Raw genomic sequence first — 25,556 nt, forward strand, 5'->3', positions numbered from 1 at the left:
TAAAATCTACACAAAGTTTTATTGCAATCATACAAGGGATACATCATGGGTCAAATACAACAAATACTATGATGCAATTTTACATTTATTAAACTACAGTTCAAAGCACAAATTTACACATTCTAAATACACTACAACATCTAATGAAGTCACACTGGTCTCCCACTGACATTTGATATATCTGGGCGAAAGACAATAACTTTACAAGACTTTTCTAACAGGAATCCTTAGTATAAAAACTGTGTACTTGTATGTAAACTGTTGAAGAACCCAAGTGATGGGTTTCCATCTCCACTAAGTCATCCATTTTGTTGCATATTTAACGCTCAGGGGTTGAATGAACTTGATTTTAAATTTGGACACCATTATTTAACCCTCCCACCCACCCCACTGAATTGTAGCTGTAGCTTGTTTTGCCTGGTCCCCATTACTATTACTATTTTTTCAAGTTTTGAAGAGAATGAATTGAATTCAAGATTGTTCCATTTCTTCCACATTGGAATGTTGACCAGACAAACTACAGACTTGCAACTGCAGGTCTAAATGAAGCGTTAATGCCTGTTTAAGCTGCAGTGGAAAAGCGTTCTTCCGGGCTCAGCTGAATGCACGAAGGCACAAAGAAGAAGTTCTTCATCAATGTGTCTGAAGCAATTCCAGCATCTTGCATCTCATCCCTGCAGCAGAAAAGGTCAAGAGATGTAATAGCATGTTTTCAGGTTCAATTTCCCTTCAGAACCCAGCCTCCACACAGCACTTGAAGCCAATTGCCCCCGCATGGCTTGGCCCTGGCTCAGCAGAAGGCAGCGCAGCTGTGCCAGTGCCTGGCACACACAGAAATGCTGCCACTCTCCAGGGGTGGGAGCACAAAGGCCCTGCCTGCCTGGGGGCAGGAATGGGTTACCACACTCTCCATCACCACAAGAGCATCACCGCCCTTCCTGCCTGTGATGGTGCCAACACTGCACACAAGCTGCAGTTACATGTATTGGGAAAGCTCAAAGGTTGATATTAAACAGCTTTTGTTAAGCCAGTACAAGACTTTACAACTGCCACTGAAACTCACAGGTGAGATCAGTCAGGTATTTTGCTTTCCTTTGTCAGCCCTAAAACAAAGTAGGCATTTTATCACAGATCTCAGTTCAGTCTCAGCAGTCAGACAGAGACAAAAATATTTCCACAAACTAAAAAGGCACATTCTTGCACTCAGCATTTTCCTCTATTTGGCACGGAATGTAATTTATAAGCGTATACTCCCAAAGGAAGCAAAAGCAATCTTGCCACTACCAGGATAGTTTTCTTACCAGTCACTGAAAGACATCATGTAGTAAATCAGTGGCCTCTGATAGTCGTTAAAGGTAGACTGTTCACCTAAGGTACCAGAACCCATATTGTCAAAGATCAGCCAATCTCCAACGCTCAACTCGGGAAGAAGACAGTTTTCCACAATTTGATCAAGCTCATCACAGGATGGACCCCAAAGGCTGCTTGCAAACAGAGGCTCATCTTCCTTGTATTTCTATAGGGAAATGATTGAGGCAATTCAGGCTTCAGTTTATTGAATAAGAAAATTTTCAAATATACAGAAGGTTAATTTAATAAATAACATGCAATTATATATGCATGAAGTTTTAAATATATGTTCAATAAAGAAGGATAGTAAGGACTACCTCTGAAGAATATAGAAGGACTCACCTTGTGAACCTCTGGGATAGTATTCAGTTTCTCAGACAATTTACTTGCAAAAGAACCATAAACACCATCATTTATGTAATATGTAAATACTGGTTCATCATCATTCCTGGTTTGCTCCACTGGAAGTAAAAAAAGAAGTTGTCTTGCATGCATGTTTTGTCATTAGTAGTCTTTTTGCAATCTAACTCAAGTCAGCTGCTTTCTCCTGACAAAGGAGTTCCATATATACTGGAATACGAGAATTACAAGCAGAGTAATCTGTATGAGACCAGATTATAAATTCAGTTATTAAGTGTGAGGCTTAATAAAATGCTTTCAGTAATAACCACTGCTAAGAATATAAATCCAGAGAAGCAGGGAAGTAGCTTGCTCTGTGACATGATTTTTTATGTTCTAATACAGAACCTTCTAACACACCATCTGTGATGCACCCACTATAGGTTTAACCTAGTAAGGATACAAGAAGTGCCACATAAAAATAACAGTGAGACACACAGATAACATACGGTCAGAATCCAGAAGGCATATTACAGTGCAAGAATTAGGGGATGCACTAAATATATAAACAAACTGATCAATCCCAACTAATAGTGGGCAGTTATCTGTACTGATTCATAACAAAGAACACAAATTACCCTTACCTCCAGAAGGAAGAAGTTTATCATACTCAACAGTCTTCTTTGCAATGACGTTCACTGCCAGTGTAAATGCAGATGAAACATAGTAACATCCAGGCTCTGCAATCACATTAACACCAGATTCCTTAGGAAAGTAGACATCCAGCAATGGCCTGATGACATGATTAACCTAGGAAATTGAAGTCAGAGGTAAGGCCAATGAACTCAGCTTATGGATGTATCACACACACACCTCCAGTCAGCAACAAGTCTAGTCAGCACACCAAATGCTTACTCTGGTCCTCCATTCTCTGAGAAATGCCTTTAGCAGAGATCCACAATTTATAAACAACATGTAAGAAAACGGATCATTCTGCTAAACACTGAAGATTGAGAACCATGAGTCTGATTACTATACAGTCTCTTTTCACAACCAAAGTTCAAGCTGTGGTACACTCATGACTGCACCAGTAACTTCAGTGCCCATCCAGCACAACAGATAATGTAAAATGACATGTGAACCCACAAGAATGGGCAAAGGAGCTTTTTGTGATCAGTTCTGAATAGTATCATATTAGAAACAGAATTATTTAATACTAATGTTCATATCTTAGGACAGATATTTAAAGATTAACAGATATTTTGGACAAGTAACAGAACCATTAGAATGGAGAGAAAAGCCCTGATTGCTGTTAGTAACGCCTCATATATCACTTTCACTGTTCTGAATTCATGGAGTCTGTTTTTAAGACAACATAACAGTGTAAACTGGGTATCCTGTTTTACGTGCCACTTCATACTAAAGATAGCATTTATGCCAAATCAGAGGCCAGCCAAATCAAGACCTTTAGCTTTCAGTTCCAAAGCAAAATACTGGAAATTTTCATCCAGTAGCAACAGGGTTTATGATTCAAAGCATGCGAAGGCACCCTGGCCCAAACCATGCGAGAATCACCAGCTGGACAACACCAGTCAAGAAAAACCTTGAATTATTACTGCTAGGGCTGCTTCAGATAGTAATTTAATCTCTAACACACTTAAACGAGCATTCACCCAGGATGAACGGGATTAAAAAGAAGTCATGATCACCTCCAAGAACAGATTACACTATTCATCATCAAGAACACAAACCCAACTAGTGAGATCTTGAGTTACAGTCTAGCATGGAACTTAACTATGTTTCAGCTATCAATTCAAGCTGCAGTTTGAAGGTTAAACACTTCAACTTCTTCAAAAGTAAGAGTGTCAACTTCCAACACATTGCGTACCTCTTCCAGCTGAAGTTCTGAACCTGTGAAGCCCCCACCAATATCCAACATGTTCATCTTAAAGCCAAATTCTTCCTAAAATGTGTAGGCAGAAGGTAAGTACATGAACAACGGCAAATGCAAAAATATTTTGTTGCTCCTTACTGTGATTGTTTTCTGTGTATTTAAGCTTTTAAAACTATTTAGCTGAGTAATGAAGGAGTAAGGGCATAGTACAGATCCATTAAATCTAGAAGCAAAGCACTGGGATGTCAATAGAGGCTGGTTACACAATTCTCTGCAAGTCCCACAGCAATACCAAGTGGCTTTTGTTATATTCAGACAGTGTTTGCTGAACAGGTGGTGTATTTTGACAAAAGGCAGTTTTAGGATTTCACTAATTTTGTGACAACACCACTACAACGAAATTTGCACAAAGATCAGCAAGATCCTCAATTTTATTGCCCCCATATGTTACCAGCCACAGCTAAGGCACTGCAGTAATAAGAGTAAAAAGACTTGCAGTCTTCTCTGTTTAGTTTACAAACTCCTCATACCACAACAGATGCTAGCATACAATTGTTCCATTTCAATGTAACCTAAAAGCATCAGTTGTATATTTACAGGACTGAGATTTGAATATCAAAAAGCTTTGACTCAAAGTGGGAAACTAATTTAAATAGCATGTAAGGCTACTGCCTGTCAGTGGGACAGCATTCATTACCATAATTATGACAAAGTTGGTTTTACTTCTACCACATATCACAAAGGAGTATTTAGTCCCTTACTAAAAGTTCCATCTCCAATGATTTATTTTGGAAAGAATGTAGTTGGTTTGTTAGTATGATTGGAATAGAATGGATCCTCTACTGTAGCAATTGCATGTGTGTATAGATCTACTTACAGCCATGTCAAACACACACCGAGCATCAGATAGAGCATGAATGTATGTTTGCAGATCCTGGCAAGAGCCTGAAACATGAAATCTGAAAGAAATAAAAACACTGTAAATACGCTGAACTATGCAGCTTTCAGACCAACCAAATTGTTTCACCATATAAAACAGCAACAGAAGCAATTCATTTCCAAGTGTCTCAAAACAAGCTTAAATGATAACACAGCAACTGTGCAAAGAAGCTCAGACCACAACCACTGCCTTCTATTTCACCAAATTTGTACTTGAGAGTTGCCCTCCTCTTAATACTAAGAATGTCCCACAATATTCTCATCTTTGAGAAACAACAGATTTACTGAATTTTTCAGTCTTCACTAGCAAAGTGGCTAAAAGTTGTTCTTCAGTAGGTGCCAAAGCTGCAGAGAAGTACTGATGCCCACCACAAGCTCCTGAATCCCCTCTTGTTCCTTGTTCAAAAAATTCAAGTACTGCCATATGCACTTAGGCACTGAGGTGCTAAAACAAGTGCCAGAATTCCTACGGGCTTCCGCAACAGGAATGTGGTCTACTTGTTCTAGACAGACCATACACACACCCGAGCCACAGTGTTCTCAACTCCAAGTCTACTCCTTTAAGGAATGCCATTTTGAGGCAAAGGTCACTTTTCAAACTCACTTGCATGAATCCACGTGTGGAATTTAAAATTAAATAAAAATAATGCAGAAGACCCACGTGATTTTTGTAAAAGTTGGTTGAGACATTATATGATGAGGAATGTTTTTTCAGTAGTATCTAATTTATTAAGACATTTGTAGTTTATGCTTTAATATCCATTTCGAACAGATATACATCAAAACATTTATGGTTTAAATCATCAAAATCTGGCTTAACATTTTTTTATTGTCTTGATGACCCATTTATTTGTTTGGTTGCTTTCCTAAAACAGTCATGAGCATGTGATTGATTTGTAGCTGATGGCAGACAGAACAGACTCGTGCATACATTTTTTTCAGACACAGTAAAATATCCATCAAGCTTCCAATTAAAATACCACAGATTATTTATACAAACTTGGAACTCTAGGATTCATTCCTGCCACGTGCAAGTCAAAAACTTATCTGAGTATTTTGTCTTGATATGATCAAAGAGTGTAATAGAACCTTAATCTTTAGGTTCTAACTCAAAATCTGACCCCTTGTTCATCTTGTTCAAAGTATCCAACCTATTCCATGCTGTACTAGCACTTTTCTTATGATGTTTATTGCTGGAAAAATACAAATCGAGTTACCATAGAAGTTCAAGAGTACAGTTAGAGAACAGGAGAGGCCTTTAAACTTAGTTTTTATGCTGACAGAAGGATTTATGATACTTCATTTCATATGGTTTTGATGTCTGTAATAGTTACTTTGTTTCATACTAGTTTGTGCTTGCAAGCAAAAGCTCATGATTCTAAATTGATGTGATACTGTTTGTCTGGGGTTTTTGTTGATTTTTTTTAAACCTTGTAAAATAGTGTCACCAGGGAAAAAATTATTTTCTATTTTACATCTTAAGTACATCATACAAATATCTGCTCAGCCAGCAGAGGACAATGAAGTTACTCACTTGACACCAACTATTTGGACTCCCAGCTCCTTAGCACATTCCATAAGGTGCCTACAGTTCTTCAGGGTGGTGCCAAACTTCATATTCATCTCCTCACCAGCAGTAATGTCTTCTGTGGCAATGTGCAGTAAGAGCCTAAGAGAAGGGGAAGATGATTGGGGCAGTTGGTTTACATCATCAGCACATGTGAAGCCTGAAGATTGTCAGAAGTGTGTTGATTATGTTGTCAGTACTCCAGCTCCATCGATGGATGAATCAAGGCAACCTAATAATAACAATCCTGTACAGAGAAAAAACTAGCAATTAGGGGCTAAAACATGGAGCCAACAAGGACAAGGGATTTCGAAATGCAGCAACTAAGACTCTTGCAGCAGCAAGAGTCTGCTGAGTGCTGTAATAAAAAATAATGTTACCTTCTACTAAAGTGTAGTTCCTCATAAAATTAGTAAGACTAATATGATTTTTCCCATTTCTGTACTCCTCCCCAGCCCAGAGGTTCCCCTTCAGTTAGACATATATCAGATTTAGTTAAACTCAGCATCTGGAGAACACCAGGCTGAAAGCACACCCTGGCCATATCACATAGCCTCCCCTTCTGGCTGAGCACATGGACTCAGGATGAGGGGGTAGGGTGATCGGTCCATTCCCTGCCCCTTTTTCCAGGACACTGAAGAGGAGAGAGGCAGCAAGTACCATTTCTTACATTCTTATGCAGTGGGACATCTTCCTCTGTCTGGTCAAAGCCTCATTTTAGGTAGGTCTGGCAAACCTTTTTCTATGTTAAAGTAACACTTGATGGTCACATCCTAACCTCTAGAGACATACTTCCAAACCTCCCAAAACTCAAACTGCTGTTTGCTGAGAAAGTCACACTCCCACAAGATCAATTAATTAGTCATGCAGTAAACTAAACAGAGGTGGTGTCATGACATACATGCAGACTGGACAGAGCACACTGCAGTTAACCAGGATGGGGAGTGTAAATGAGTGGAAGAAACTCTGCAAACAGAGTGAAACAGCTCTTTACAAGACAGGCAACAAACAGAACTCAGCCTAGCCAATACAGTTGGCCTAACATATACCATGACTTCTACAGGTACTTTCCAAATGTTTCATGATGTGTTTAACATGCATTTTGTAAAGAGCAAAAAGTCCTAAGTTCTCATACAGGTTGCCCTGCAATCCTTGTTAATTTATATCATTTTGTCTTGAGAAACTGACGAGCATTTCATTTCCTGCTTCTCACTAGCACAGAAAATTCTGTTCAAAAAATTTGTAGTCAGACAGTATTTTGTGAAGCATTTGGAAAAATGTGCTAACTATAGCAAAAAATTATTACAAGTCAAACTCTTTAAAATGCAATACAAAAATTCAAATCCATGCTATGATTTGTAACCTTGTATTAAGACCCCTCCTTAAAGACATCCAGTGTGAAATTTATTGACAAATTGTTATAGCAGCATTTTAAGAGAATCAAGATATTTTTCAAGCAAAACTCACTAAATCTGACTTCTAGAAATCCAAGAGATTGTTAGAATCATGGAAATAAATCAACATAAAAACTAACAAAACTCTAAAGCCACCAGTGAATAACTGGTAAAACACTAATGATTTAACAGTCAGCTTTAGCATTGCCAAGGCTTTCAAATCCACTAAGTATACCAGAGCCAGCAGTTTCAGAGAAGTTTATTTATAATACATAATATTTTTGCACAGAAATTTCTCTCCAGCATGCAAAGCAGAGACTTCCATGAAGTGTTATCACCAGCAACAGCAATATTAAATCTTGTAGTCTTGAACAAAAAAAAAAAAAAAACTGTCTCAAATACCACCACCTCCCCAAAAAAAACAGTGAAACAAAAAAAAAAAAAAAGCCACAGTTTTGGGAGAAGACACAATACTTCAAAAATGACTCTTCAGAACCAAGGAATTTGTTAAGGATATCTGGAATTCAGTTTCTCCAATGACACTTATGGAAAGCTGTATCTTTAATCACTGCAAACCACTGTAACATTCACTTAGACTCTGGCTCCATATTTCTTAAAGGCATGGCCCAAAGCTAAAGCATTCATAGGTGAGGGATGTGATGCTAAATGACAGGAGTGCCTATCAGTCCAAGAGACCATTATACATTGCCAGCAATAAAGTTGCCATATTTAACAGCCAGATGATCAGCTTTGATCACTTTTCTACAGAGAGCAGCTGAGCTAATACCAAAGTGATGAAAAAATTTCTGTTTTAATTGTGTGAAAATACCTGCAGGTGTATTTAATAGACCTGCAGAGTGTGCCCAAACCCCAGGTGGGATCCAATGCACACGGTCATTCACTGGTAGCTCAGCCCTGACTTCAGCCAGAGCCCTAGTATCCAAACAGAACTCCCTGGAAGATAACACTGAAGCCAAAACAGAGCAGGAGGAAGATATTATTTGCAGATGATGAAATCCTAGACTTCTGAACTTTAATCACTGAAACCTTTACATGAAGATTGCCCTAAAAAAAATCACTTTCTCCCAAACCAAGGGCCATTGTTTTAGGAAGCCAAGACTCAGTAAGAAAAGATGCAAGAAAGCTACTTTGAAAGAAGACAGAAGAAGATACAAGTGACTTGTACTGAAGAAGCCATGTACTTTGCTTGCAACTCAAACCACCCAGAATACAAGCAAAAAGTTTCCCCCACATTAAAAGCAAAACCAGAATTTTGACACTTACTTGGCATTTGGATGGTTACGTGAAATTTTCTTCAGCTCAATATCATTGTCACAAGTCATGATGTTTATCCCAGCTTTCGCTGCATACTTGATCTGAGAGGCTTGCTTGCAAGGATTTGTGTATATGATGTTTTCAGGAGAAATGCCCAGGTCTTGTACCAAAGCCATTTCAGCCTGAAAAACAGGAGCATACCAGAGTCTGACAAAGTGCACTGTACCATCTTTCCTTTAATTTTTATTAGATGTGATCTACTACCACATTAAAGAGAAAACTATCTACTGCTTCTAGGGCAGAAGTACAGATTTTCAACAGCCAGTTACAAATGAGTTCACAGTTCAAACTTTATTTATAATCATGGCACTTAACACCAAAGAGATGAATTTAAACCAGCAGACATATGAAAGAAAATTAGGCACACAGTCAAGAAAAACTTACTTTACTGGAACATGCAAAACCAACACCAAGGGTTCCCAGAATTTCGAGTACACCTGGAGTAGAATTGCATTTTACAGGATAAAATGGCTTTATTGGTGCCATCACGCTCTGCCATTGCATGTTATTCCTTACAAGCTTTCCAAGATCACCAACATAAAATGCCTTTTTTCCAGTCTGCAAAAGGAAGAATAGGAAAATAAAACATCTGAAATTGTAGGTTTGCTGTCAAGACAAACAACCCAAAGTCTTAAAGAATTATGTACCTTTTTTTTAACCTACTCTTAACTTTTAGATTTGACCTTGAATCATGTTTTTCTGCTCACCTAGCAATTTGAACTAGTTTTAAAAAAACCAAAGGGAATACCTACCACTTCAGAGATATTATGAATGCTATTGACAATATTCTGAGATTCCTGAATAAAAGATTCTACTTAAATGCCAAATGCTGATTTTATCAAAAAATACAGAATAAGTTACACATTTCTTTCAACTTTTTATTTTCAGAAGTCTGCAGCTATTTATAGGAAGAAAATCCACTGGGATGAAAGCTTCCACAGTCTCAATGTAATTTATAACTTATTATACAAGGAATAAAATCTGATGCACTAACATTATTTTAGCATCCAGGTAACAGCTTGTTTTACTAAAAATTTGTCTGATTGTAATTTAGTTCAGGAAGTCAATTTTGAGATTTATCTCCACATCTTGTGAAGAATGAAGTTCAAAAGGAATTTTAAGAACTAGACTCCATGTTAAAGGTGACAGACTCAAGTACATAATCTTTAAGAACTTTAAGAACTTTTCTGGATCACAGACTTTTCTGGAACTGTTAAGTTCCCTCTGCACATCTGTTACAACAAAGTGTTTCTCACAATCAGGTCATGATGCAGGTGTAGTAGATCAAAATGCAAACAGATCATTCCAGATTTGTTCATAATGTGCACTCAGTAAAACTACTGTAGGTGAATGACCTACTGTAAAGCAATTAAAGACCATCACAAAATATATGATGGATCTGAATTGAGACTGTACATCAAATGTTAATTCTAGCACTTGACTTTTGCAGATATGAAACTCTAAATGTCGTGGCTTATTTTATACAAAGTCTTTATTTCTGTTTAAAAAACACAAATAGAAATTCCATCGGGTGGAAGCATACTGACCCCCTGTACGGGTCACCAGCAGGAATGGGATCTGGAGCTTTAGATCCATGGCACAGGCCTCTACCCCTTGAGCTAAAGGAGTAAATGAAAGCAGCAGGAGGCAGCTATCCTCTGTGAGCCAGCCAGTGGTTGGAGACATGACATGTTGCCAGTAGTTTACCTATTTATTTGCTAGACAGAAAAAGAATATTAGGAATCAGGATTTGGGAATCCTACACCTGAGTTCAGAAGGCCATGGAATTTAGCTATTTGCTGTACTATAGTTGACCACTTGTACATGAATAGTTCTGATAAACCAAGGGAAAAGTGAGCAACTCACATGTATGGCATATGAAGAACACAGGATTTGCTTAATGAACCTTTTTAAAAAAGTTTGCTATTTCTACAACTTTGTCTGCAGAACAAAAGGTACATCTTCCTGCCTCCTCCTAAGAAATGAGTGAAGCCTTTTTCGAAAAATGACTATTGTACACACGAAATTACTCAGTTTCTTTCCAGTTGGCTGCTAAACTTCAGTAGCTTTTACACCAGTTTGTCTTGAAAGATAGTACTTCACAATGTGCTTGTACCAGAGTTTCCAGTGGGGAGAAGGGTAACAGGAAGATGTATGAATATTAACCATGATGGCCCACAGAAAATTTAAGCATGGCTTTAAACTGGCTCAGCATACACATTTGTCAGAACTCTGCCATATTTTCAGGGAAAGAACAACAACAAAAAGGTTCTAACTGAATATATCCACTTGCATAATTTCAGGTGCTTGATCTAAACCCCATTGCTAATAAAATCTCTTGAAACAATGAGATGGGAAAACTTGTATTTAATTACATCAGCCAGACTACTTTCTTGCCAGTCACACTCAGAGAAATAAGAGTTGATGCCCAAATTTTCCCAACAGAATTCTGCTCAAAGCAAGAAAACAGCAAAGAAGCAGAATTAGAAGGGGAAACTACTTTATAAGGTGAGTGAGGACTGTTTCTCAGCTGCTGTCAGCTCATCAGTTCTAAAATACTTTGACCTAGTTTGAAGACTTAGGGAACTAAATAAAAAGAACTGGGAAGCAAACTTACATGAGTATGTTCATAAATACAGTTGTCAATAACATCTGCAAGAGTTGCTCCTTCATCCAACAGACCAATGGAATAATTTGCATCCTCAAGAAATCCTTTCATCTCAGCCGTATTCCACAAAGCCGACAGTCATAAACCAAGAAACACAAGGGATGGGCTTCCAAGCCTTATATCCGGGTCCTTAAATTATGCAACAAACTGTACAAAGAAAACATGTGTCAATGGAACAAGAGGCACAAAGCATACCATGCTGCTATTTAAAAATCAGCTTTCTACACCTGATGTCCTACAAACAGTAACACACCCTCTACAAAGACCAAAGATGTTTTACGCTGCTCACCCTACGTTTGTAAGAGATCTGGACAGAACAACTCTACTGAAGCCAAGAATAAAACAGAATCTGAGTACTTTAAATCTGAAACTAATTTCCAGAAACAACTGATGCAAGGCTGTTCTTGAGAAGAATTCCAGACTGTATGTACACTGATCTGCACTGAGTTTATGCAAACTATGAAAATACTGTGAGTGCAGCATATTTGTACAAATGTCTCAGCTCAGTTCTTCTCAAATACAGCATCTTAAGCAATGCTAGCATTTGAGTGTGCAACTGGAATAGAATACTTCTGAATTTGTTACAGAAAACTTGTAGCTTATTGATGAAATGTAAGCAGTGATATTTGTGTTAACATTCTAGGTTTTTGATGCTTATTTATAGCCACTGCATTTACACATTGCATTTATTAGACATTTATTTTGTTGTTCTGTTCATAGTATTACCTACAAAACTCAAAATAGAGGTTAATAAAAAGAAGCCAATAGTCTAGAAGTAATTTTAAAAGTTATAATCTTAGCATGTAGAACTGTTATTAAAATAAAGTGATAGTTACAGTCTAACTTTATTTGCATTTTGCTTATCCTCAGATCTTCACTGCAAATTAGCTTAGTAGTTTATACAGTGTTTTCCAAAAGACAATCTAAATCAAAGTCCAAACACTGAAAACACTGTTAAATATAATCTTAGAATGCAGACTGACTAATCACAAGTAAAAATCAGCAGACAGCAGAAAACTACCAACAGCTGACCATATACCTTCATTTGCTTTACTTGATTAATAGAACAATCTGCAGCTTACATTCCATTAGAGTTGTGGGTCTTGTTTAAAAGCAGCTTATTAGCTTACATCAACCCACTGACCACATTTTTGTTTCAACTGTCATCTTTATGACTAACACAAGATTGATCAAAAGCAGCTAGCTAACTAGATTCCTTCTCTAAATGAAGACCCAAGACATTTTTAAATCTCTCAACAGAAGTTGCACAGTAGTTGCAAAAAAGGTGATGGTTCTTTTCTAAGGCCACCTGCACGTAGATTTACAATAGCAGAATTGTTTTTCTAATTAAAATGTTTATAGAAACCACAAACATTACAGCTGAAAGCCGAAAGTACTTCATTAGGACTATAAAAATTAAGATAATTTTGGCTTCAAATCATCACAGGACCATGGTATTAACTCAGTCTCACGTTTCATCCACCACCTTCATACAGCAAAAAAAAAAAAAAAAAAAAAAAAAAAAAAAAAAAAAAAAAAAAAAAAAAAACCACCACGATTTGCAACATAGGTTTAGTTAATGTTGTCAACAATATGAACAAAGTTACTTTGCTGTAGTTTAATACTACCACAACTAAGCAGCAGTTGCTCCTGCTTGTCATTATGCCAAATAATGGGAAAGGAGCCAGCAGGCTTGTTATATGCTTTCTGCACAACTGAAACATGCCCTCTGTGTTTGTTACAAGAAGAATTTACTGCCAGGTGAACTAATTTAGTGGCAGCAAGAATATTTACTTCTGTTCAGAAGCTGAACGATAAAGACAAGTACCCCAGGTAAGAAAAAGTTGTCTCACACATATATAGTGAGTCCTATGATTATTTAAGGGAATCCTGAAGATCCAAAACAATCCCAGAAGAGCAAGATAATTAATCACATTGATGTAGGGATTTAGTGAGTTATAAAAACAATGACTAGGTGGTAGATTATAATAAGCAGGAAAGCCTTTAGTTAGTCATATCTCAGTATGAGACTAATAGCTAAAACTCCTTAAAAAAATACCACCACTGAACAAAAGAAGCTTGTGAACTAAGTTTGCCTTAGAATCAGTCTAACAAAGATAAACACCACAGTCATCTTCATAAAATATCCATGGTTTTCAGAGGCAGAGGACCAAAAAGGTTGAGTTATCTTTTTTCCCCCCAGAAAGAAATGCTGGCATCAGCATCTCACTGAAAAATTTTTTAAGGAATTACTGTATATACAAGGGTACTACTTAGCTAGATTTTTAAATTTTCGTTGAGGTGTTTTTTTTTTTTTTTCATGCTACAAGCTACTTCCTACACTCTAAAGCTTGCACAGTCAAGAGTCCCTTTCACCCCAGATCTACCATAGTGGAAGGTCTCAGCACACCCACTGGAACCAGTCACAGCCCTGAACAATTTTCAGACTTGCCAGACACACATAGCTAATTGCTTGTACCTTGAGCTGCCTTTTTTGAAATACAATCTAACCAACTGCACACTTTTCCTCTTTGAGTGTGGATGTTCATCTGAGTTACAGTGGAGTGGATTTAAGCCAGTTGTTTAGCACTCTTAAAAGAAAGGCTTTTTTCCCATAGTTAATGACTGTGGTGTCTAGCTTTCGGACAGATGATGTAGAAGAATACTTTCCTTCAAAAGCTGCCCTTTTAATTTTGGGGAGAGTCGGTTCAAGTAAAGCATGGGTGGAGGACTCTTTACCACCAACACCCAAAGCCGCCACCAACAAAACGAACAATTATCTAGTAAGTTAGTTTTGATAAAGATCATTTCCTAAAGAAGACCTGCCTCCTGCTCATTCATCAAAAAGCATCTTATGGTTAAGAGGCAGAGACCAAAAGGAATATATGCTAATAGAGATTCAATTACATAAATTGCAACAAACCATAAACAACCTGATATAACCTCTCCCAGGCTGCTAAACAGTGATTGCTTTTTCTAAGTACATTCAAGACATGGAAGCTTTTCCACTTAACAAAATTAATCTAGTAGAAAAAAAGTGCTAACATTTGTTTCACTACTGTCCAATTTCCCCTTTTTTGAATAACTTGTATCTCTTCAGTCTTGATAGGAATAATATTCTACAAAGAAAAAACAAATTCCTAGAAGCACTGCTACAGCATCACTACAAGACAGTGGCTAGAGAAACATTTCTTTAAGGGGTTAATACCTTACAGTAGGATTTGGGACTCTGCTATCACTTTATTCTGTCCTGACCGGTTCCCTCCTGAGAGGGGGAGGAGAATCAGTGATAAAATTTGCAGAAGGAAATCTAAAGGATGGTTTAGGACTTTTTTTGATGTCTGTAAGATGAGTCAGAATTCATTAGAGTACAGAGTGCACTCCTTGCTGGAAATGCTGACTTGCTGCAAGTCATTATTTGACAGACTTGGTGTGGTAACACCACCCATTTTCACACCTGAAATGTTAGTCTGCACAATGCTCCAGGACATACATTTTAAGTCAAACAAAAGCTGTCAAGTGGTATGAGACTTCTACATAGGCATGTAATTGCTTTCTTTGAAGTAACATTACATCCTCAGGCTCTTTAACACAATGACTTCCCAGATGAAGAACTCTAAGATAAAGGTGTACCTATTTAAACACTGCAATTACTGCAGACATTGGGAATAAAAGAAAATTAAAATTCTCTGAACAGAGAGTCTAAACACATGCTTGTGTGTGCTACGGATGCTTACATGTGACAATTTTCATTTCTTCTTTACATTGTCCAAACTATGTATTGTTTGGCCTAAGAAAAGAACTTCCAAAAACCCCAAACACCTATAGGTTTGGGTCTTTCACTAAAAACTTCCTCTGCAAAAAAAAGTCTCTGCAAATGAAATGGGCTCCAAATAATGCCTTTCAACCACATCTTATTAAACAAAAGTATTTATGACCTATAACAATTATGCTAATGCAAAAATCATAAAGGGCTAAAAACACATTCTTCTCATTCCTTGCAACACTGGTTCTTCAGGGGTAGCAAATCAAAACAAGAAACATTTTGTCACTGACACTGGCAATTCAGTACAGAACAAGCATACTAGAAAAGTATATATATTTTATATATATACTCACTATACATGAGTCCTCTGCTTTCAGTGCAGGGAATGCCTATTTTTAATGTGAGTATCTTTTAAAAAAAAATCCAAGACACCATTTCATCAACTTGCATCACTGTAATTCAGTTAGCTGAATGCAGCCCCTAACCAGCTGATGGAAGTGCTGAAACAGGTGTCTTTTTTTGCATTACTCAAGTTACCTCTCCTCAGCACAAATCCACTGAAGACCATAAGTAGGGTACCTGTAAAGCTTAGGTCAGTTGCAGCCTACTCTATTCTCTGAGCAGCATTCCACACAGTTAAGTGAGCAATGTAGAAAGAGCAATTCTGCTGAAGCAAGCAACCAGGATAGATACTGAAAAAACAATGCCCCATCCAGCATCTTGCACAGGAACAAAAACCTCCTCTTGCATTCTTGAAGTCTGAATACATTATTCAGACCCAATAAGCTCACAAAGCTAACAAAAGAATGGTTAATTTTCTAAGTGCATATATACTTCCGTGGTAGCAGACCAGCACTTCTCTTTTACAACAGTGCAAGCAGTCACTTCCCTATTCTTTTTCTTTACTCGCTCAGTCAGTGTTAGTATTTGGCCTCCCCACTACCCCCTACAACTCCCAACTCTCAGCCCTCCTGTTCCCCAACTGCCTCCAGCTCCATCCACACAAAGTCATGAAGGCTTTCAAAGTCAGCCAGTCCAGGTAGCTCCTGCTTCCACTTGGCATAGATAGGACTTGTTAATACATCAGACTTCCATTGCTGGTTCCCATAATTTCTGACCAACCAGGTGGGACAATAAATAAAAGAGATTTAAAGGAGAAAGACTTCAGGCCACTTCCAGTTGCCAGACTGCTCAGGGAGTGAGAGCTTGAAAAGCAGACAGAACTAAACCCCAAGTCTTCCCCTGCCAGTGTAACACAAGGAAAAAGTGAGATGGAGAAAATCATAAAAAGGAAGCTAGTTTAATGGAAGTAAGTACACCTTCAGACAGAAGATTTTTTTTTTAGTTCCACTGGAACATTAACATAACACTACAGTTATATTTAAGAGCCCACTTGACCTTTTTCCCATTAAATTACTTTGCAAGTTGAACAAGACTCAAAGTACCAATTAAGTCTCTAACTTGAGTCTTAGCTGCATTTGAGGCAATGACTTGTGCTTCTGCACACCAAAACAGGTACAGATTTCCTGGCAAACACCACTGCTACCTACATCACCACTAGATTCAATACTGAATTACCTCTACTTGTGTACAGTACATTATTGCTGAATGTGTAATAGATCCAATCTCAAAATAAATATACATTATCTGAACATTCACCTGCAAATAAAGCAAATCCAGTGGCATTTCCATTCTAGGGCAACGTACTTTGCATCATATCTGTCACAGCACAGGATCTACCAGTTTGAGAAGGAATATCTTAAAGAAGGTATCATAACAGCCTGCATCTCAAGAGTAAGAACTTCTGTCACAGCCAAAATTATCTTCAGAACAGTTTTAGAAATTAAGATGCATGTACAGTACCTTAAGATTGTATACTTTATTCACTTCTTTCTAACAATTCTTTTGCCTTTCCTAGCTTTTTACTACTTTACTTTATTCCTGTTCAAGTGCAAAATGTCATGCAAGACTTCTAGCCACATACAAGAGCAAACCAAAACTTAAACTGAACAGGAGAAGCAATTTTCTCAGCTATTTTGCTTATAAAAACCACACCTTAAACATAACTGTGATATTCAGAAAATTCTCAGTGCTAACTGAATTCATTTGACTAGAGTATTCAACTACAAAGAACCAGATATATGCAGTTAATTCAGTAAGTTTCAAACAAAACAAAAAGAACATAACCTCTGGAGATATAGCCAGAAGTCAGGATAAACCAAGCTCATCCTGTGCCTCAGCAATTGCGGTATTTTCAAAGAACGAGTTTATCTACATGAAGCACCTTATTAGGATGCATAATAACACAACTGGCATTTGGAATCTTTGTGGTCTTTAAAAAGTACCTGGCTCAGTAAGATGTATTTAACCAGTTGCAAGTTCTACATTAAAAAGTGTTCCATAATTTATAGGTACTAAGCCAAACAAAAACGCCTTCAGCTAGACAGGAAAAAGGTAATGCTGTACAAATACTGTATAAAGTCAGCTTAAATGCATTTGTAATGTCTGAGTTAAGACTATTGTTAAAAACCACATAAAACTATTTTAAGTTAACAGAACGTGATAACCACATATATTTCAGAGTTTTCTGTGCTCCTTAAGATCAGCTAAGTGCATTCATTTGTTTTCCATTATCATGGTCTTGTTTTCCTTTAACACCTATTTGCTACTTCAAAATATAAAGGGATTTATAATTGGTACACATTTTCCATCCAACATTAAATTCCACATTCTACTGTAACCCCACTACAACTATTTGTGGAAATGGATAGTAATTAACAAATAATGGAGACAAGCATTTGGGAAGGCACACCCTCCATGATCAGCCTTAGTTACTGTTTACAATAGCAAATCTTAACTATTTCAGTATAAACTACTCTAAAACTATAGAGTACTCAGCAAGTCATGAGTTGATGTTAACAGTCATGCAGTCCAATTCCTGACTTCAGAATTATCACAGAGACTGAAGCTACAGCATTTTTATTTCAGGATTTCTGCAGCCAACACCTCTAATTCAGAAAAGTAGCTTTATTTACCAAGTTTACTGCAGGATTTAATCAGATAATTGTACTGAGAAAGGTGTTAGGTGAGTAAAATGTTTAGTTTAGTCCCCCCTGCCATCCTGAATGAAAGTCCTACATAATTTTGTTAATCTGCATCCAGACAGTTACTCTGCTTATCAAAAATAAAGCTGTATTTTTGCAAGGGCTTATCCTCCTGCATACAGATGAAGAGAGACTTACATGGACAAGTTAGGAGATGGAACCCTACTATCATCAGCTAGGTTCCCAAGGTGGCTCAGCGTTGAAGTCGAACTGCTCTCTATAAAGCACTTCTCCTAAGCCTTCTGGATAGTTGTAAACTTGATCAGAGATTTTGCCCTGTAGGGAGAAAAATGCACACAAAAATAAATTTCATAGCCAGAACAGAATAAAAGCTTTACCATAAATCATGTAACAAATGCCTTTTCAGCAGTGCTTTTAAGGAGGCTTGCAACACCCCACCAATGAAAGTTTATAATCACATCAAACACACAGTTTTCAAGAGTTAATATAAACTCTGAGCCAGAACAAGTCAGATGTACAAAGAACTGCTAAAACACATGAAACTGCTTGTTTTACTTATCTTTTACAGTCTGAACGAGAAGATTTTCAAAACTAATGGCAAAGAGCTCTACATGATCCTGCTGTAGGGTAGTATGCCTTAATACTGGATTACTCTCCCAGAAGTGTTTTTAACCCTGTAACCACTGCATTCTTCCCCTCCCCACTTCCTTTCTATTTTAGAATTCCCTTGCCACGTTCCTTCTCCCTCTGCTGTGAATGAACACGGCATGTGGGTGAAAAAGCTACGTGGGTGAAAAAGAGTGCTTTATATAGTGAAACTGAACACCACACAGACAAATCCAGAAATAAGCAAGACAGTAAAAACAAAAACTTATGCTTGCCTTCAGGAATGAGGAAACATTTCAGCTGGCCCTTAAAGGCTATTACACACATCACCAAAGCAGCATTTTAAAGTACAAGGCTAGCTTACTCAAGGTACAGCAATTACACAAACCAGAACAATGAGCATAAAAGCAGTCAAGGAAACATTTATTAGGCCTGTTATTCCTCCTAAAAGCAACAATAATTTTCATGGGATTAAATACACTACCAAATTGGTCACATGTAAACCCAAAATACAAAGTTTCTACAAATTTGCTGCAATATATGGCATGGAACATAGAACATACCAACCTATTGTGAAAATAAACTTTTGATACTTTCATTAGAGAAGTAATACTACATGGGTTGACTACAAAAGCCTGACTTCTGGGAATCACCCAACACAAAAGATCATCTTCACAGCCGTGTTAGCTAAACTCCTGAAATGTACTTTTCCACTTATTCTTGCTATTGGAAAACTAAACTAGTACACGCCATAAAGTACTGCATAACACACAGAGGTAATGCAACTTGAGGGTAACTGTTTCACAGCAACTCCCACAGAGCAATTCCTGCAGCTTTACCACATAAATTAGCATTTACTAGCATGCAACATTAAAAACAACCTCAATGCTTCAAAATTGAGATATTACAGAATTTTGACAGCTAGAATTAGTGCATATGTATATTTAACCTTATCCTCTTCTTTCACTAAACCAAGTCAGTAACATTTAGTTTTGCACAAAACAGTTTTACAAAAGGAAGGTGTTGCCAACATTTAAAATTAACTGGTAGTTACCCTACTTCCTACTGCTGTTCTGATGATACTCAAGAATTCATACAAATTTTCCAGTGATAGGAATTAAGTTTACCTTCCTAGCCAAACAAGTCATTAAACACAAGTGCTTCTAGGTAGAGCACCTTACCTTCAATGCAAAACTTAAAATGCAATGCTTCAGCCAAATATCACCTGCAATATTATGCCAATAAATATTCTCCCAAGTTCCAGGGAGAAAAGTTTACAGTGAAAATTCCTGTGGAGCAGGAATGAAACCCAACAATTTTCTGTAGCAACAGAAAACTTTGAGCTGTGCCGAGTTCTGTCTTTCAGAACTTATTTTAAATGAGAATTATTTATGTAAAGGATATACACAAACATACAAAATAGTCTGACTACTCTTTTTGTGCAGCTTTGCTACTTCTGAACATTCATAGGAAAATGGAACAATTTGAGCCTTTCCAATCACAGGCATTTTAGTCTACTTCAACCAGCAGAAAGGGATTTTGCTGTCGAGTGGCAGAGCTGGGCTGCAGTAGAAGTGTATTAGATGTCCATAACCCATATGGACAAACCCAGTTTTACAAAAATAGCACATGTTATGAACCACAATGAAGCATTCCTTGTTTAAGGGTTTTAAAGTAGGTATAAAAGTATTCTTTGCTAAGCAGCGAGCTTTGACTTGTGGAAATAGTCAGCAAGGTAGCTCTGCTTTTTAATATTCAAGTGACACCTACATGCATGTGTTTATCATCTATTGGTATACTCTACTAGCAGGTTCCTGAAGCTTGACTACAGCTCAAACAAGAGTCACAACTCACCTGAGGACTCCAATCACCCCCCAGCTGTCCACAGCACATAGTTTTGTCAGAACACCTGCATCCCTGCAGCAAGCCCTATAAGTGCCCAGCAGGGCTGGGCTTTTTCCAGTTCACTGGCCCCCCTCACCTCCCCATGTGTGATGCCAACAGGCCTACAAAACCAGGGATCAACCCATTTTCTTAAAGGAAAAAAAAAAAATCCACTACATTTGTTTCTGAGAAGAGGCTCACTAGTGGCTTGAGCTAAAATATATCCATTAACCAAACCGTAAAAATCTAGAATTAAAATGACCTTGCACATTTACACTGAGTGACAGACTCAAAGGCACCAATGTTACTCTGGTTCACAGAAAAGCCTAGGTATTTTTGAGTTACAGTAAGCATCTTCCAGAGCAGAGAGAGGACACTGTGGCACAGGGATCCCGGAGGGGGAGCAGGTCCTGAAGGAAGCACAGGTCCCTGAGGAGTTCTCCCATGAACCACACTCTTGCTCCTGTGCCACATCAACAGCATCTAGAACTGATATTTATCATTACACCTATATTAGCACACTACATGATTAAGCCTCGCTTTTAGGAAGGGACAGTCTTAATTCTCTTCCAGAGTACTCTGTCTCCCCTTGAAATTGGAGAGCTGGAATAATTTCCAGCAGCACTGCTGCAAACACACACCTGCAGCAGCCTTCCAGGGAGTAGTGAGAGGCACGAGCTGCAGGTCCAGGGGCCGGCTGCAGTGCTGAAAGGCAGTAATCCTTCCTCTTGCCTCCAGTAAAACTGTGCCCACAGGAGAAACATTCCCACAGCTGCTCACCACCAAACAACACCCTCCCCCTCCCAAAGACCCTCCTTTTTCTGGGGTTTAACAGCCTTTCCCTGGAGCTCAATGCCCAGCAGGAGGGATGGGGGAGAGCAGGCCGGCTGGCCTGCCGGGGGTCTTGGCCTACAGGAGGCAGAGAAGGGAGCTCACCACAGCCAAAGGCACACGGGGAAGGGGCTGCCTTGTCACAGGCATCAGCCACAGCAGCAGCAGCATTGTTCACACGGTGACAGGAAGGAAAGAACTAGACTGGACCAGTCCAGACTGGAACAAACCCCTCCTACCATCACCATTATTCACAACCCCCACCTCCCCCCCAGCACCACTGCTTCCCACGTTTATTCCAAGGAAGAATAATGGGCAAGTGCAGCATCTTCAGAGACAAAAATCCGGCAGCCGGGGAGGGCAGAAGTAGGGCAGAACTACCCCCCAACCCTCTCACACACAAGAGACTCAATCACGCCTCTGACTAGATGGTAGGCATTTCTACGCTGTTTTATTGGCCTTCATACCGTGTTTTCATTCAGGGTGGCTATAACCAACTGGGACAACACAATTGTATCCTGGTTAGTCACCGGAGACTGCTGCAGAGGTCTGAAATGCAGTGCTTCTCCTGCCTACACAAGACAGCTGTGCAGGATTTTGTACTGCAGGAGATGCACTTCAGAAAGGCTCAAAAGGTTTAAGCTCACTTTCTTCCCTCTTCACCACAACCAGGTAACCCCCAGCACACACAGGCATCTTCACGGGCTCAGACTGATGACCGGAAAAGATCTGCAGTGCTGCCCAGTACTCAGCCATAACAGCATCCTCTTCAGCCACACTATGATCCTGCACTTGCATCGTCCCACTTGTGCACACATGAGCCCGCTCGCTCACCGTTCGCCTTCAGTTCCCCTACCATCAGGAACACCTCTACTAATTTGTCACCACTACAACTCTGCTGACCTCCTACCAAACAGGTAATGGCACTGCAGCCAACACACACACTCCAGATACGCCAATATTTGGGTACACACACTTTACACACACAAATTCAGCTGGCAGCTGAGCAGGAACCAGAATCTCTTCCCCATACTTTCCAAAAGCCACTAGTACACCAGTGGCCAAATGGACCACAATATGTTGGCAGAGGCAGCCAAGCCAAGAAGGTTGAGCTCAACCAAGAGACCTTCAAAAGGACGAGGGGCACCAAACCTACTACTGCTACACTAAGGGTCTGACCAAGGGGAAGGGTAAAGGGTGCACCTGTGAGACGACCAGAGAGCTACTCCTCGGGCAAAGGGAGGAGGGGACTGCTAACGGGAAGGAAGGGCTCCCTTTCCACATGCCGGGTGACCCCACGGCCCTTCTGCGTGAAGGCAGTCCCGGAAAGCGTCACTTGTGCAATGCCCTTACGACTCGCGCGTTGCAGTTCTGACAGCCGGCGCTGCCACCCTGCTCCTCGGCGTGGCCCTTGCTGACCATGCCGAGGGGGACAGGTGAGGAGGCCTCGTGCAAGCGCAGCGCAGGTGAGGGGGGAAAAGTGGAGCATGGCAGCGGGAGCCCGGATGGATAATCACGCTCACAGAAGCACAACATGGCCCCTGAGAAGCAGGCGAGGAGACGCCGCGGCCATGCCACCAGCCCTTCTCCTGCCTCTGCCCCCGTCAGGCTGCCCAGCGCTGAAACCTGTCACACACGGCTGGCCCCGGGGGCTCGGGGGAGCTTACGGCGTGTGGGTCAAACGTAGAAAGGGACCCTGCAGCACCCGCACCGTAGCCCGTGCTGCCAGCCCAGGCTGCTGCCACAGGGCATTGGGCAGCCCCTCGCTCTGCGGGATCCAGGCGAGGACGCCCCTCGGCCCCCGCTCCCAAGGCAGGGGCGCCCTGCGAGAGGCAGCAGCGCCCGGTGGGCGCGGGTCTCCAGCCGCGGGCACTGCCTCGGCTGCGAGGGGGAAGACACCGTACAGCCCCCCTCCGCAGGAATCCGCCATGTTAGGGCGGCCGCCGAGCCCCCGCTGCCCGCCGAGCCGGCGGCCCCGCCGCCCTTCTGCGTCCCAAGGACTGCGGGAGAAGGGGACCGGCGGCACCGCCGCAGCGTTCACCCCGGTGTCCGGCCTCTGCTCCCGCCCCGTCACCGCTCGCACGCAGCGCTGTCCGCCATGTTAGCGCGGCGGCCGTTGACCCTCCGCCCGCCGCCGCCGCCACCCTCCCGGGTGCGGGGGTCCCGCTGCCCGCCCGCTCGGCCCCCGCACTGCGGCCCCGCACCGCCCGGCGCGCCGGGGGACAGGGGGAGCTCCGGCTCTGACTCATTCCGCCGCTCTCCATCTGCCGCTGCCGGTGGCAGCCGGTCTCGCCCTACGCCGCCGGGCGGAGAAAGGGCAGCGGGAGGAACCGGCCCCATCCCCAAACCTCCTCGGCCGTCACCGCCACGGTACTGCCCGCCGGCTGCCCCTCCGCCCTTTCCGGCCACCACGACCACCGCTCCCCGTCCCTCCCTGCACTGCCCCGAGCCTCAGGCCCCAGGCAGAGGGAAACCCCTAACACTACCGCCCGCCGCCGGTGATCACAGACGCTCCGGCCCGGTTCGGAGCTTGGGGTGGGCGTCGGCACTGCTTCCCTCCCTCACTCCCACCACCTCCCCCACGGGCGGCGAGAGACCCAGGACTCCCGCTCCGGTACTCACGTGAGATAACGGCCCGAAAGATTTGGTAAATCGTCTTCTCTTTTTAGGCGGAATTTTTAAAGAGGGATGTGGGAACCTACAGCAGAAATACAGGCGGCGGCAGCGGCGCCTTCCAGGGCCATAGGCTGCGGGGGCGGCCGGCGGGGAAAGCGCAGCGCAGCGCTGGGACCAGAGGGCACAGGCGAAGAGAGACAGAGCCGGAGCGGGCCGGGGGCTGCGGCAGCGGCGGGCGGAGACGGGAGCGCGGCCGATGAGCTGCGAGCGAGCGGAGACACGGGGCGAGAAGAAGGGGCAGGCACCGGCAGCGCTTTTATAGAGAGGGCGGGCGGGCGGGGCGGCACCCGGGCCGCCGTCACCGCACCGGGGGCGGGACCCACCGCCTCCCTCCGCCGCGGCGGCCGGGGCGCGCTGGGCCAGGCGAGTACGGCGTGTGTCCGCGGCGGGGCTGGAGTGTCCGCGGCGGGGCCAGCGTGTCCGCGGCGGACCGCCCGCCCGCCCTGGCTGGCACCGAGAGTGCTGCAGGAGCGGTCAAGTCTTTGGTTAGTTCCTGACACAAGCCAGGGCATGGACACCGTCAGCATCCCCCCGGGATCCCGGACAGGTGGTTACCATACGTGTCTTCACACGGCATCTGGGATCTGCGCCTCTGTCATGGCTTCCTAACTAACCCGAGACCTATTCTATGTCACTACGGCTTTGAGCAGGTGGAAAAAGAACCCAGGGTTCAGTGGTCAGCCAGAGGCCTCATTCACCGAGGTAACAACAGCCTGACAGATCGCCCTGATTCCCTGGGCATTGATAAGCTGTTCATAATGCTCACCAGAGGAAACTAATTACACTGCATAGCTGGCAGCCTCAGTCTCCCAGCAATTTCAGGCCTTCAAGAATTCTGTAAGTCAATACATGAATAGAAAGCTTTAGCTGACCCATACAATTCACAGAGAGTTTCACTGAAGCTCTGGGACATCTTCAGCACACCTCAAAGCCTTTAGTGCTTTCTTAACGCCCTTATGAGGGAGTGTCGCTCAGCTGCAAGTAGAAAAGAGCCACCCAGAGATGAGGTGCCTCAGTTAAAAGCCACAGAACTCTTTCATGGTGGAGCTGTGGATGAACCCTGATCTACCAGCCTGGCTCTGCCATGTCAATTTTACTAAACCACACAGGGCTGCTTTTAAAAAAATTCATTCCAGCAATCACAATTCTTTCCAGACACTAAAATACGTAGGTATGCAGTTCACTGAAATCCACCAAAAGAAATACGTGTTCCAGAAAGTACTTCTTCCTCTCAGGAAGAAG

At 41.5% G+C, this 25,556-nt stretch overlaps 2 protein-coding genes across 3 annotated transcripts in view; one reads left to right on the forward strand and one right to left on the reverse strand.

The window, feature by feature from the left end:
• On the reverse strand, positions 1 to 24,519 carry AZIN1 (antizyme inhibitor 1). Of its 2 annotated transcripts, XM_053975549.1 has the most exons (12): positions 24,261 to 24,519; positions 18,495 to 18,632; positions 11,436 to 11,633; positions 9,203 to 9,376; positions 8,768 to 8,940; positions 6,057 to 6,191; positions 4,461 to 4,542; positions 3,578 to 3,652; positions 2,334 to 2,499; positions 1,693 to 1,811; positions 1,302 to 1,516; positions 1 to 674 (listed from the first exon to the last, which is right to left on the reverse strand). In XM_053975549.1, the coding sequence occupies exons 3-12, from the start codon at positions 11,535 to 11,537 to the stop codon at positions 563 to 565; spliced, it is 1,353 nt and encodes a 450-aa protein (XP_053831524.1). In that variant the 5' UTR covers positions 11,538 to 11,633; positions 18,495 to 18,632; positions 24,261 to 24,519; the 3' UTR covers positions 1 to 562. The 2 variants fall into 2 exon arrangements, with proteins under 2 accessions (XP_053831524.1, XP_053831534.1); XM_053975559.1 differs by lacking the exons at positions 18,495 to 18,632; positions 24,261 to 24,519 and adding an exon at positions 10,366 to 10,536 and having other exon boundaries at positions 11,436 to 11,523.
• Positions 23,173 to 25,556, forward strand: part of LOC128809209 (uncharacterized) — a 6,798-nt gene continuing 4,414 nt past the window's right edge. The window contains exons 1-2 of the mRNA XM_053981035.1: positions 23,173 to 23,241; positions 23,326 to 24,285. Of these exons, the coding sequence (XP_053837010.1) occupies positions 23,173 to 23,241; positions 23,326 to 24,264 (1,008 nt within the window). The 3' untranslated portion in view covers positions 24,265 to 24,285. The remainder of the gene's footprint in view (positions 23,242 to 23,325; positions 24,286 to 25,556) is intronic.

The sequence above is a fragment of the Vidua macroura genome, chromosome 1 (assembly GCF_024509145.1).
Source record: "Vidua macroura isolate BioBank_ID:100142 chromosome 1, ASM2450914v1, whole genome shotgun sequence".
Taxonomy (NCBI): domain Eukaryota; kingdom Metazoa; phylum Chordata; class Aves; order Passeriformes; family Viduidae; genus Vidua; species Vidua macroura.